The sequence below is a fragment of the Talpa europaea genome (assembly GCF_964194135.1).
Source record: "Talpa europaea genome assembly, chromosome: 4".
NCBI classification, from domain to species: domain Eukaryota; kingdom Metazoa; phylum Chordata; class Mammalia; order Eulipotyphla; family Talpidae; genus Talpa; species Talpa europaea.
Window position 1 is genome coordinate 81,013,881 of NC_140070.1, and position 11,927 is coordinate 81,025,807.

Genomic DNA, 11,927 nt, shown 5'->3' on the forward strand with positions numbered 1-11,927 from the left:
ACAAAGTATACAGTGAATGAAAGAAGTATAGTGAAACAATTAAACCTTGTAAATCTAAAAAATCAAATTTATAAACTCAGTAAACCAAGTTCGCCTAAATATTAAACTTTGTAAACTTTTCTGTTATATATATTGCATATTATAATAAGTATAAGATTACAGATTCTGTTAAACCATTTCAGATATATTAAGAATTCTAGAAAATATACACAGATTATTAGTTAATGCCCAATTTACCAGTACCTCTTTATCTTAAATCTGATGCCGTTGTCATATTATAGACTTGACTCATTCCTTTAACTAGACATTTCTTCATCCCAAGACTACAAATCTACTTGCACATCAAAGCAGAATAGAATTTGTATCTTCCAGTCTTCTACCATAACTAAGATTATTCATTTGGGATCAGGGCAGGGGACCTGCCCTGATATATATACAGGGGACCCTTGTATACTTGCCAACCAAAGTCTGCACTAGGCGGGGACCACTCTATCCCCTTCTTATAGTCAGGCTCTTGCCTGTCATTGTAGCTAAATATTTAGGTTTTACATTTTTGCAACCTGGTTCTTTTCCAAGAAATGATGCATCCCTTAAGTTTTTCCCTTAGGTTACACCTTATCCCTATTATAATGGGATCATCTAAGTCCAATTATGTATAAACTGTGTAACCTTTGGCATTAAAGCCTATTTGTGGACTAATGGGGTTTTGATACCCTATGTAAGTTACTATAATAACCCTTTCTCTTTTATAATTTAATAGCTGTCTGATTGACCATCAGTCATTTCACTGACAATGATGATCAAGTTTAGTTTTTAACCCCTTTAAATTCACAAAGCCAAAATGATTTTTCTCTCCTAGGAATGCCAGAATCACCTCCGCAGATATGGAAATGTGAATCTGGAACTGGTGACTCGAATCATTAGAGATGGTGGCCCATGGGAAGATCCAGTGTTGCAAGCTGTTCTTAAAGCCCAGCCAGCATCTCAGGAGATAGGTACTTCAGGAGACTCAAAATCAAAACCAACATTTGTGAGAAGCAAACACAATTTCTTTTTCTTAACTAGAGCAGTAATAGTAATTTTTCTTTATTTTATAATACTGAGTATGCAAGTAATGTATTTTCACATTAAGTATGTTATTACCAACCTAGCCCAAGAGTGATTTTTAATATCAGAGTAGGTGTCTAGTAATGGGAATTCATAGTGTTAACAGATTTACCATCCAGATGTTACTTATTTACAGATAATTTTTGTTACTTCTGTTATATTTTTTGAAATCTGTGTAAGTAGGAACACCCTTTAAATAATAACAAAAACCCAGTTTAAGCACATGGAAGCTCCTGTATATAGGAAACTGACTTTCAGTTTTTGTCACCATCACTGCATATCCTACACTTAGCCCACTGCCCGGTACTTGATATAGGTTCTAGCTCAGTGAATGAATGACCACATTATGAATGCATAACTGAGTGAGTTACTAATTCAATGATTTTCAACAGCAGATACTCTAGAGCAGTATTTCCCAAACTTCAGGAATTAACAGAAGTTAATTTCTGTATTGTCCCCTTACTACCTGTAACATACTACAACATCACTTCCTCTCAAACCTAGATCCATAGTGATTCCTGTAGATAAAAATTTCCTTTTGAGGCAGGATGTTCTGTCAATCACTTAGTTAATTCTTTTAATAAATGCTTACAGTGTTATTTCTCAACCCCTGAACCTTATCAAAACTTAGAGTTTAAGCTCAGCATCATAAAAGTGTGGATGCAGTTATAAAATGGTCAAAGGTCAAGACTCCCAGCTCTGGAGCCATTCATTCACACCTTGGTCTGGGTGAGAAAGACTTCACACCACAGTTGTGTTGAGCAGGTTAGGATCTTTCCATTTGTCACAGGTTAAGAGATGCAGTGTGAATTGTGAGTAAAATTGAGTGAAGATGGGCTTTTGACTCTTGGGCTCAAGAGTAAACACACCCCAGATAGATACAAGTGTAGTGGATGATGAAGAAAGATCAGTCTAGAAGTAATGCAAAAGCATTGGCAATGAGATGGGAATTAGGGCAAGACTTGGAGGAAAAGACTAAGGTATATGTGAGTATATCTGACAGTGGTATAGTGGCACATACACAGAGATACAAAGGAGACTAGCACTTAATGTGAGGGTCTCAAAAAGGAATTAAAAACTGAAGAACGAATGCAGTTAGGACTGAGGAGGAAGAGTTGAAATATTGAGGAAACGTGAAAAGTTAAAAGTGTTAAAAGTTTTTCTTTTCCTCTTATACAAGGAAGGCAAGGGTGACATACTGAAGGAAATTATGAGACTGGAGAAAGAGCTTCAAATGGAGTAAGAACAGGGGACGAAATCTGGGCCTTTAGAGCTTTTAGAGCTTAATCTGGGTAGGGGCTAGAACATTCTGTTGGTTGGTGTGAGGGTTGATGGCCTGAAGGTAGCAGTGCGTGTGTGTAACTTTCGTAACACTCCCCCCTCATATAACGGTGTACTTCATTTTGGGGGAAGCTGCTCTAGAGCCTCACTGACATGAATGATTCAACTTGGGTGCTCATTAGGGTTAAGGCCAATCTGAAGTTTATCTTTGCATTAACTATACAGATAATCAGTGTGTGCTTATCATAAATTATAAACAGAATTGTAAAGCAAATGTTGAGCCCCAAATAATACATTTACTCATAAGCATTTTTGAAACTACTGTCTAAACATCTGTTTAATAACTATAGTAATTAAAACACTTTTGTATTCAAAATCATGAAATATGGATTTCTGTCCTGCACTTATTCTTTGTTCTTGGGCAAGTCATTTGACCTCTCTGAGACTCAATTTTGTGATCTGTAAAATAATTATGAAGCCTATCATAAGGTTGTTGTTAGGTCTAATAAACTTATGTAGATGAAGGTATTTATATGTTCTTAAATTGTGTAAAAGCAGCTACAAGTAATTATTCTTAGTGATATGTGAACATATGTGCAGTCTTATTTGGCACAAGTTTTAGCTCAGATTTTTGTTAAGTAAAATATTTCTTTTATGATTTAACTTTTTCCTTAATTCAGATTATATTTCTCTCATCTGAATTAATGTGGTTTAATTACAAATTAAGAGCCAGCCATCTAATCTTATAGTTATGAAAATATTGGACACTCAGAAGATAAAGTATGTAATCTTTGGCTAGAAAGAAATTATAGTCCCCATGTTATTTGAAACATTGACATATTAGTGAACTGAAACAAGAAAATTTCATGTTTTTTTAATCTTGTTTTTTACTTTTGAGCTGAAGAGAAATCAACATTTCTCACACTCTTTTTGTCATGTATTTCCATTTTCCCAACAACTGAATATTCTTTTTTACAAATTCTTAGTAACGAAAGTTACTATCAACTTAGTGATAAAGATTCAAATAATAATCAGAGTTTGAGAGAATATTTTCTTGAAAGTAATGAGTCTGTTTTCTTTTTAATATAGTGAATAAATATTTAAGTTCTGAAAATCCACTGTTCTTTGAACTACGTGCCAGATACCTGATAGCTTGTGAACGCATACCAGAAGCAATGGCTCTTATTAAATCTTGTATAAATCACCCAGAAATCAGTAAAGACTTGTACTTCCATCAAGCTTTCTTCACATGTCTGTTTATGTCACCTGTAGAAGATCAGCTATTACGGGAGGTACTGTCTGTGATTATGTTTGTCTCTTAGCATTTTAACCCTACCAAAAAAAAACTGTCCATTCTTGTTAAATTCCTTTTATAGTAATAACAAAGGTTTTAATATTACATTATCTAGATGTGTTCTCTTTGGCACCGTTCTTAAAGCTCACATTGAATTAAAATGTGATACTGACAAATATTAAATTAATAAAACTCATTAATAAGCATTTTCCATGTTGAGCTTTTGATATGACAGAGGTCAAATAAAAACTGAGAGGCATTATTTTTACCTTTTACATAAAATACCAAGAAACTAAATACTCTTCTTTTTTTTTTTTTTTTAAGATAAAAGACCCTTTTTGTAATAAGCATGTGCTCAAATAATGGTTTTCTGTCATATCATCATGTTGATAAGGAAAAAAAAAATCCTGGCCAATGTTAAACAAAATGACATTATTTAAGGATCTAGTTTCATTTTATGTTGTTTCACTTGAAATCAGTTTCCAAGACCTTATAAATGAAATTGCATAAGGATTTTACTATACTTACTACTTAACCTATAAGTTAAGAACTTTAACAAGATTGAAACAAGTCATTGGAAACAGTAGGTGCTATACAGAGAAACTATGAAAATATTTTGATATGTTTCTTTATTGTCTTTTGTAGGAGTAAACTAGAAATCTAATTTCTTCTGAACGTTTAATTTAAACATATATTGCAACTTGTATATTGGATTACCTATAGCATTTCAGATACTTTTAATAATATGAATGGGTTTTTCTTTTCCTCTTATAGCATTTATTGAAAACCGATTGTAAGAGTGGGATTGATATCATCTGTAATACTGAAAAAGAAGGCAAGACTCTCTTAGCCTTACAACTCTGTGAATCATTTCTTATTCCACAGCTCCAGAATGGGGATATGTACTGTATCTGGTAAGTGTTCCTATTATAGAAATTGAAATAGTAAGATGAGGACAGAAGAATTTATTAGCAGAATTTGGACTTAATTTTTTTAAAAGCTATTTGGAAATTTAAACCACTATTTTCCATTATTTTTATACAATAATTCTTGGTTTTTAAAATTTTTTATTTATTTTTGGGTAGAAGAACTGGGATGTAGACCAGAGGCACAGGAGGTGAGAAGAATCACCACAAACAGAATGGGGAGCAGAATAGGTGGAGCTACTGAAATACACTGCTAAGGGGAGCAGTGGGTGAGACAGGAGAGGTCTGCTGCACCATGTGGGTTAGCTCCCTGGCTGGGGCTCAAACTCAGACCATAGAGGTGATAGCGCTGAGACTTACTTAACCATGAGGTTACCAGGGAGGCCCAATGTTGAGATATTTACAATATTGAGTATTCCAATCTCCTGAAATGGTGTACTTCTCTATTTAGTTGCTTTATTTCATTCACCAGAGTTTTGTAATTTTCCTCATGTAAATCTTGTACATATTTTGTTAAATTTACACCTGATTATTTCATTATGGGGGTGCTAACATGGTATTGCATGAGTATTATTTCTAAACATTTGAAAAATAACTTAGAAGTTATTAGGCCATAAAAACACTAAGTTTACCTAGCAATCACGTGGCTTAGAATGTGGTATGAGAGTATCTACCCTTCAAGTGCTATTAGGTGAAATCATAAATGATAATTATAAAAGAGTCTAATAATTTCTGCCTTCTTTACACATAATACAGACACACAAAACCCTCATTGCTTTGGTGTTTCATTATTTCTTAAAAGGAAAACTAGGTTTCATTTGCTGAACATAATAATTAGAGGTGATATGGAATAGAAATACTTTTAAATAAATGTTTTCTAATATAAAATCTTATGTTTAGAATAATAGCTTAAAGGGGAATTGAAAAATAACCTCACTTGGGCCTCCCCTGGTGGGGCAGGCGGTTGAGTGCCATGCTATGAAGCTGTCCGCAGCCTCTGCAGCACCGGTTTGAGCCCGGCCGGCCTGCCGGTAAGGGTCCCACATGGCACAGCAGACCTCGCCTGTCTCACCTGCTGCTCCCCTCAGCAGTGTATTTCAGTCAGTCTGCCTGTTCTGCTCCCAACTCTGTTTCGGTGAATCCTCTCACCTTCCTGCGCATCTGGCCTGTACCTCGGTTCTTGTATAAATAAATAAGTAAATCTTTAAAAAAAAACAAAATAAAAATAAAAATAACCTCACTTTGTATTCTTGTTTCATAGATTAAAACTTTTAGACTCAGAGTGAAATAGCTAATTTGTAGCAGAGTATGTCTAGAAACAAGAGGAGTTATCTTCTGGGAGAGCACACTTTTACATTTTGCATATTTTTATTCAAAAGTTTATCATGTAAATTGGAATTTCTGTAGGAGGGGATTGAGAAATGGTAGTAAGACATATACATAATTTTCAAAGTATTTTTTGATATGTAGTTATTTTGAAATAATATAGTCATGACCGTTATAGTAGATTTCTTCCTATGAGGATAGGAATTTCTCTATTTTGGGCTGTATTAAATCATTCAAATGGGATTTCTTTTAGTGTTTTTATTTAAATATATCTATATTAAACTGGAATCAAGTTTAAGGAAACGAACAGGAAAACATTTTATTTTCTTCTCTTTGCTAACAATTTTAATAGAACACTCATATCCTTTCTGCTACTGGCCAGTCACCCTCTAAGAATAAAAGCTGGGTGTGCAATTCCCACCTTCCTAACAGGAGAGAAACCTTTAGCCTGCATCTTTGTCCTTTCTTCTGAGTAGTCTGATTCTGATAGCTTGCTCGTCTAGCTCTCCTCTGTATTTCTGAATGCCTGTGTCCTTTTACTTTCAGAAGTTGATTTTTTTCCCCTGTAACTTGAAAAGTAGGATTCTTTCCAGCCTACAAGGGCTGTGTTGTCTGTTTCATTTTGGCTTTCCCTATGAGCTAGTTTAGCCTTCATCTCCTCTTTCTTAGTATAGAATCTGATCCACAGTTCAACTTGGCTCTGTAACAAGTTAATGGGGTAAACTATTAACCACATTTTTCTCATTACTACTCATGCTAATAATAATAGCTGCTAATATTTGCTGAGTGCTTCCTAGTATCTTAGTCCAACTATCTTATGGGATAGATACTATGCTCAAGCCATTCCACTAGTAAGTAGAGAAGCCAGAATTCAAACCCAAATAGCCTAACTCAAAGGCTGTGCTACTAATCACTTACTATAAATTGGTCAAATCTGGAAAAAAAAAAAATCTGTATTTTAAGGCCACAGACCCTGTTAAAGCCTATTCTCTACAACTGTTAACAGTTAGCTACTTGGGATATATGTTTGTATACCAAATTGGTGCTCTGTTTTTTAGAAGATCCTGTTTGTAAAGAAAATGCAGGCAATAAGCTTCATTAAGCATTCCTATTTAGGCCTTGCAGAGACTATTGTCTTACTTCAGTATGTTTTGTTCTTTGGTGTTTTCCAAAATCCTGTGTACAACTAACACCTGAGATCCCTTTTTGTGAATTAAATCAAGATGGAGCTTTATAATCATATTTTCAGATTTCTGCTTGGTTTGCTAAAAAGCTAAAAATCCATATTGATAGTTGTCTCCTGGAAAATTTACTAGGATCTTGGGATTGCATTATATTTTATTTACTGAGTTACCTCATGAGTTAACAGAGACAAAGAAAAATGCCTTCCTTTAAAGAAATATAATATTGCGTCTGAAGAATGGCTGGCTGAAAAAAATATCAAATTATTTTCAGGGACAAGCTGGAAAATACATATATTCATTTTGAACATGTTAAACATTTTTATAATAATGAATGGAATACTCTCCCATAATTTCCATTGCTTTTTTTTTGTCTTTAAATCTGTTGCAGAGAGATGCACAGTTGGTTTGTTTGCCTTCTTCCATCTATACCCCTCTGTTCATAATATATATCCCTTATCCTTTTCTATGTCCACATAGAAAAGGATGTAGACATGTCTACAGTTTCCCTTCATATATTTTCTTAAGAGACTTATAAATGCGTTCAGCTTTTAGGAATACAATTTTTTACTAGATTATTAACTAGCAGATATTTATTGAGTAACTCTTACTGCTTGGTATACTGAGAAGATTGTAACAACAAAAAAGAAACTAGCAATTTATGACACGTAGTATCTATCAGACATTTCACCTACATCTTTACACATCTCTCTTAATTCTTTTTATGTATAAGGAAACTCGATAAAAATTAAAAACCACACATAGCTGATACAAAATTTATACTAGTCAGCTGGTGGCTAAAATTTATACTAGTCAGTACCAATGATAACATCCTATGTCTAATTAGCTTAGGAGAAAGTCACTTATTGAGAGGATACTGAGTTGTGACACAAGTCACAAAAAGGGTAGAGATATAGTTGTTTCCCAAAGATAACTGCTATCAGGGACAGTGAGATTTCCTAGTATTTTTTTAAAAAATGTGTTTCACTTCCAGTTAGTCTCTTGTTGGAATCAAAGGAATGCTGAGTCCCTAAGTTCATAGGATAGAGTCATGAATGGGGTCAGTTTCCTATCCTTGAATTGATGATATAAGAATGGTGAGGTGGCTCACATAGGAAATATAACAAATGGGATCCCAACCCTGAATATAGGGCTATTCCCAAGGGTCGGTGGCTCAGTATGAATAGGGCAGCACCATGTCTGTTAGTGTATAACGAATGCTCTATTGAGATTTGGGTCTCTTCATTTTTAATCTCCTGTTCTTGGCACTATTTCCTCTGTGTGTGTGTGTGTGTCTGTGTATAATTATGGATAATTACAACATTACAGTGTTGTAATTGGGAAACAGGTCTTATAAAATAAACAAGGAAGAAAAGGTACTTGATATGGGAACATAAATTCACCTTAGAAATAAAAAAATAAAGAAGTATTTCCCAAATAAAATAACCAGCATAAACAAAAGTGAGAACAAATGAAGCACTCTGACAGTGAGGAAATCAACCTGTAAGAATGTCCAGAATTTAAATTCTGCTTCATCTAGCTCCCAAACACATTTCTGTTGCTATTAACACTGTACAGCATACTGAATAAGCACTACATGAAATGATCTGGGAAACTGAAAACCAATTCATTTAGCAACCGCTGTAGAAGTATATGTTTAAAATTAAAGGGCCTAGAGTGGTAGTATTGAAAAGAATGGTATGGCTGTAGGCAAAAATACAATTGAAATGAAAAGACTAAGAAAAATTAAACAGGTTAAAATTAAAAAGAGAGAGGAATGTTTTGTATAATTTATTGATCTAGAAAAAGATTATCAATCTTACAAAAATATGATTAGTTCTATGTGAGTTAGGGTGATAGAAAGCAATCTGAAGTGATATATCCCAGTATGGAAACTAGGAAAGAAGTCAAAGGTAGATATTTGGGAGGACTATATTATTAAACCTGATGAGCATTCTAAAAGAAGTATGTTTATAAAGAAAAAAAGTGGGTAGTAGACTGAAAATTACTAACTGCCCCACAAACCCCAGATGGTATGAAATGGAGATGGAATTTAGGGTTTTTTCTTTTACTTGCAATCATTTTGTGTTTTCTGTATTGTCCCTCTAAGAAGACTATACACCCTTCATGATAGTAGTCAAGCTATTTTTAGATTTACTAGCAATTTGTGCTGGGTGCAAAGTGTGTAGTCAATAAATTTCTTTGAAATGTTAAAAACAATCTTCATCAATACTCTTTAGATTGTGATGCTTTATGTACCTTTTGTAAAATGCTTTTAAAAATTCTAATTTATGAAAATACATCATCCAAACCTAACAATTAAATCGTATGATTTCCTTTGCCTAGAAACTTACTGCTCTTACCTTGTTCATCTAGTAACCTTGCCATATTACAGAAGGAGTCTACCTGTGAAATATTTTAAATTGTCCATTGCCTGTCTTTTTAAAAGTACAACACCTTAATGAAATAGCAGATAATGTAAAATGTGAAATTTTAGAACTAGCATAATATACTTACACTTTCAATATGTGATACTTTTGGTATGTTAAGAGAGTGAAAATGAAAAATATGAGCCATTCTTTGCAGAAAGCCTACAATACTGATTTCTAAATTTGCAAGTAGAGTATTAAAGTATAAAGGTTTTAAGTGATAGCATTAATATTGTTACAATGGGATTAGAATTTGTTTTGATTGAGGACTAGAGATGCTCTAGGTTTGCCAGAAAATGATTATCACTCATTCCTTACTACTGCAAAATTACAATCTCTCCCCACCCCCACCCCCCAACTTCTATTAGTTTCAAATAGGTAGCAGAAGTGGCTTGGTGGAGGGGGAGGAGGGAGAGCTGACTTAATATCCATTTATACCCACCTTCTATACACCCCAGCCAGGGTGCATTAGAGAAAGGCTGCTAATGTGTGTATTTGAATAAGCTGTATTTTTGATATTTGTGTTTTTCTCATTTACAGGGAGTTGATTTTCATATGGAGTAAACTTCAGCTTAAGTCTAATCCTTCAAAACAAGTTTTTGTAGATCAATGCTACCAGCTTTTAAGAACAGCAACTAATGTGAGAGTCATATTTCCTTTCATGAAAATCATTAAAGATGAGGTAAATAGGATATATTTATCCCTTCATTTTAAATGAAATTTAAATGCCATTCACTGAAATATGAATCTTTTGATAATATTCATTTGATTATGACATTAAAGAGGAGGATTTTTAAGGCCATATTCTCCATACACATTTTTTCCACTCTCAACATCAAATTCCCAACATGGTACAAAGAGTATATATAAATGAAAATAACTGAAAAAAAAGACAGTAAAAAAGCCAATTTAGTGTTGCTAAAAATTTGAGATGGGAACATTTGCTTCCAAGGAAGCTATGGTATCTTTTATTATAATGAAATAATTCTGCCATGTTTAATATCCTAAGTCATATTTGTAGAATCTTAACTAATTTGCAAATGAACTTTGTATACCTATAGGTAATACCTGCTCACTGTCAGAAAAATGTAATTCAGTTTTAAATCTGGTATTTAGGTGACAAGGATCAATACATTCTGAGGTATATTTGAAACTTAAGGACATATTTCTAAGATGTTTATTTGAAGTAATAGTCAAAACTTATTATTTTTAAAAATTGTTCTCAAACAAGTGTTTCAAGGACCACTTGCAAGTGAGTACAGTTCTGCATATGGCTCTTATATGGACGTGATAATGGATCCTGCAGATCTTTTCAATTTTTCCTTTACATTAACCAACTTTCAATGCAAAGAGAGGAAAGATAAAGCTACCTTGCATTTTAGATAGCTCCATTAAGAATCATTATGTGGGTTAATTTTAAGTATATAAAGAAGAATCCATTATATATATTTTTTCTTATGTATTTATGCATTTATCATATTCATTATCACATAACTCATTAGATGACTTTGTGGTGATCTTATTTTCATACAAAGTTGGCAACACTGTATCATTGTGTTGTTTTGTTTTCCTATTTAATTTGCAAACTGTATTAATAGCGTCATTATTATTAAATAGTAAAATGTCACTCAACTGCACTATAAAATTTAACCTCTCACCCTATCAAAAGAAGGAGGGAAAAACTATGCTATATAATAGTTCTCAACATCTGAGTACATCAGAATCACCTACAAATTTTTTTTTTTAAATAAATGTGTCCATAAATACACTCTTCACATGGCTTTAATTTGCACCAAAAATTGAGAGACCTTGTTATAAAAAGATTACAATATAGATGATAGGCCCAGTAATAATAGTTTTTCTATTTTTTTAGTTTTATATTTTCATTATAAAAGGAAAAATTCAAAGGTGAAACCATTACAAATGTGCTTAATTGTTCACACTACTAAAAATATTTTTATCTGACAGAATAGATCATTCATGTATCTTAGTGAAAAAGGCATAAAAAATGCTGTGTGAGTTTAGATATTATAGACGTTATATTTGAAAAGACTTCACAAAAAAAACTTGCATTTTTGAATTATAGATAAGGATTTCATACTAACATTTATAGAGGGCTTTGTAGTTTACGGAGTACTTTTGCCTCATTTCATTAATTTAATTCTCAATTTTCCAGTGACATTAATAGACTAGTACAGAAAAATGGTGGCGGGGGGAGGAGGGAAGATAATAAAAAATAGTTAAGATAATAAACTATTCAGAGAGACTGCAGGGGGTGGGGTTGCTTCTTAGATCTTAAAGGGACTTGAGTGCTACACTAAAAATTGGAATATCACTCCATAAATAATACTGGAATCATTAAAAGACTTCAGGTAAGTCTATC

The 11,927-nt window shown here is 33.2% G+C and overlaps 1 protein-coding gene across 1 annotated transcript in view; it reads left to right on the top strand.

The window, feature by feature from the left end:
* The window catches only part of ZNF654 (zinc finger protein 654), a gene marked incomplete at both ends in the record, with an annotated part of 65,690 nt that overhangs the window by 49,885 nt on the left and 3,878 nt on the right, over positions 1-11,927 (top strand). Inside the window, 4 exon segments of the mRNA XM_084232635.1 lie at positions 860-995; positions 3,478-3,680; positions 4,457-4,596; positions 10,085-10,226. Coding sequence (XP_084088761.1) covers positions 860-995; positions 3,478-3,680; positions 4,457-4,596; positions 10,085-10,226 — 621 coding nt within the window.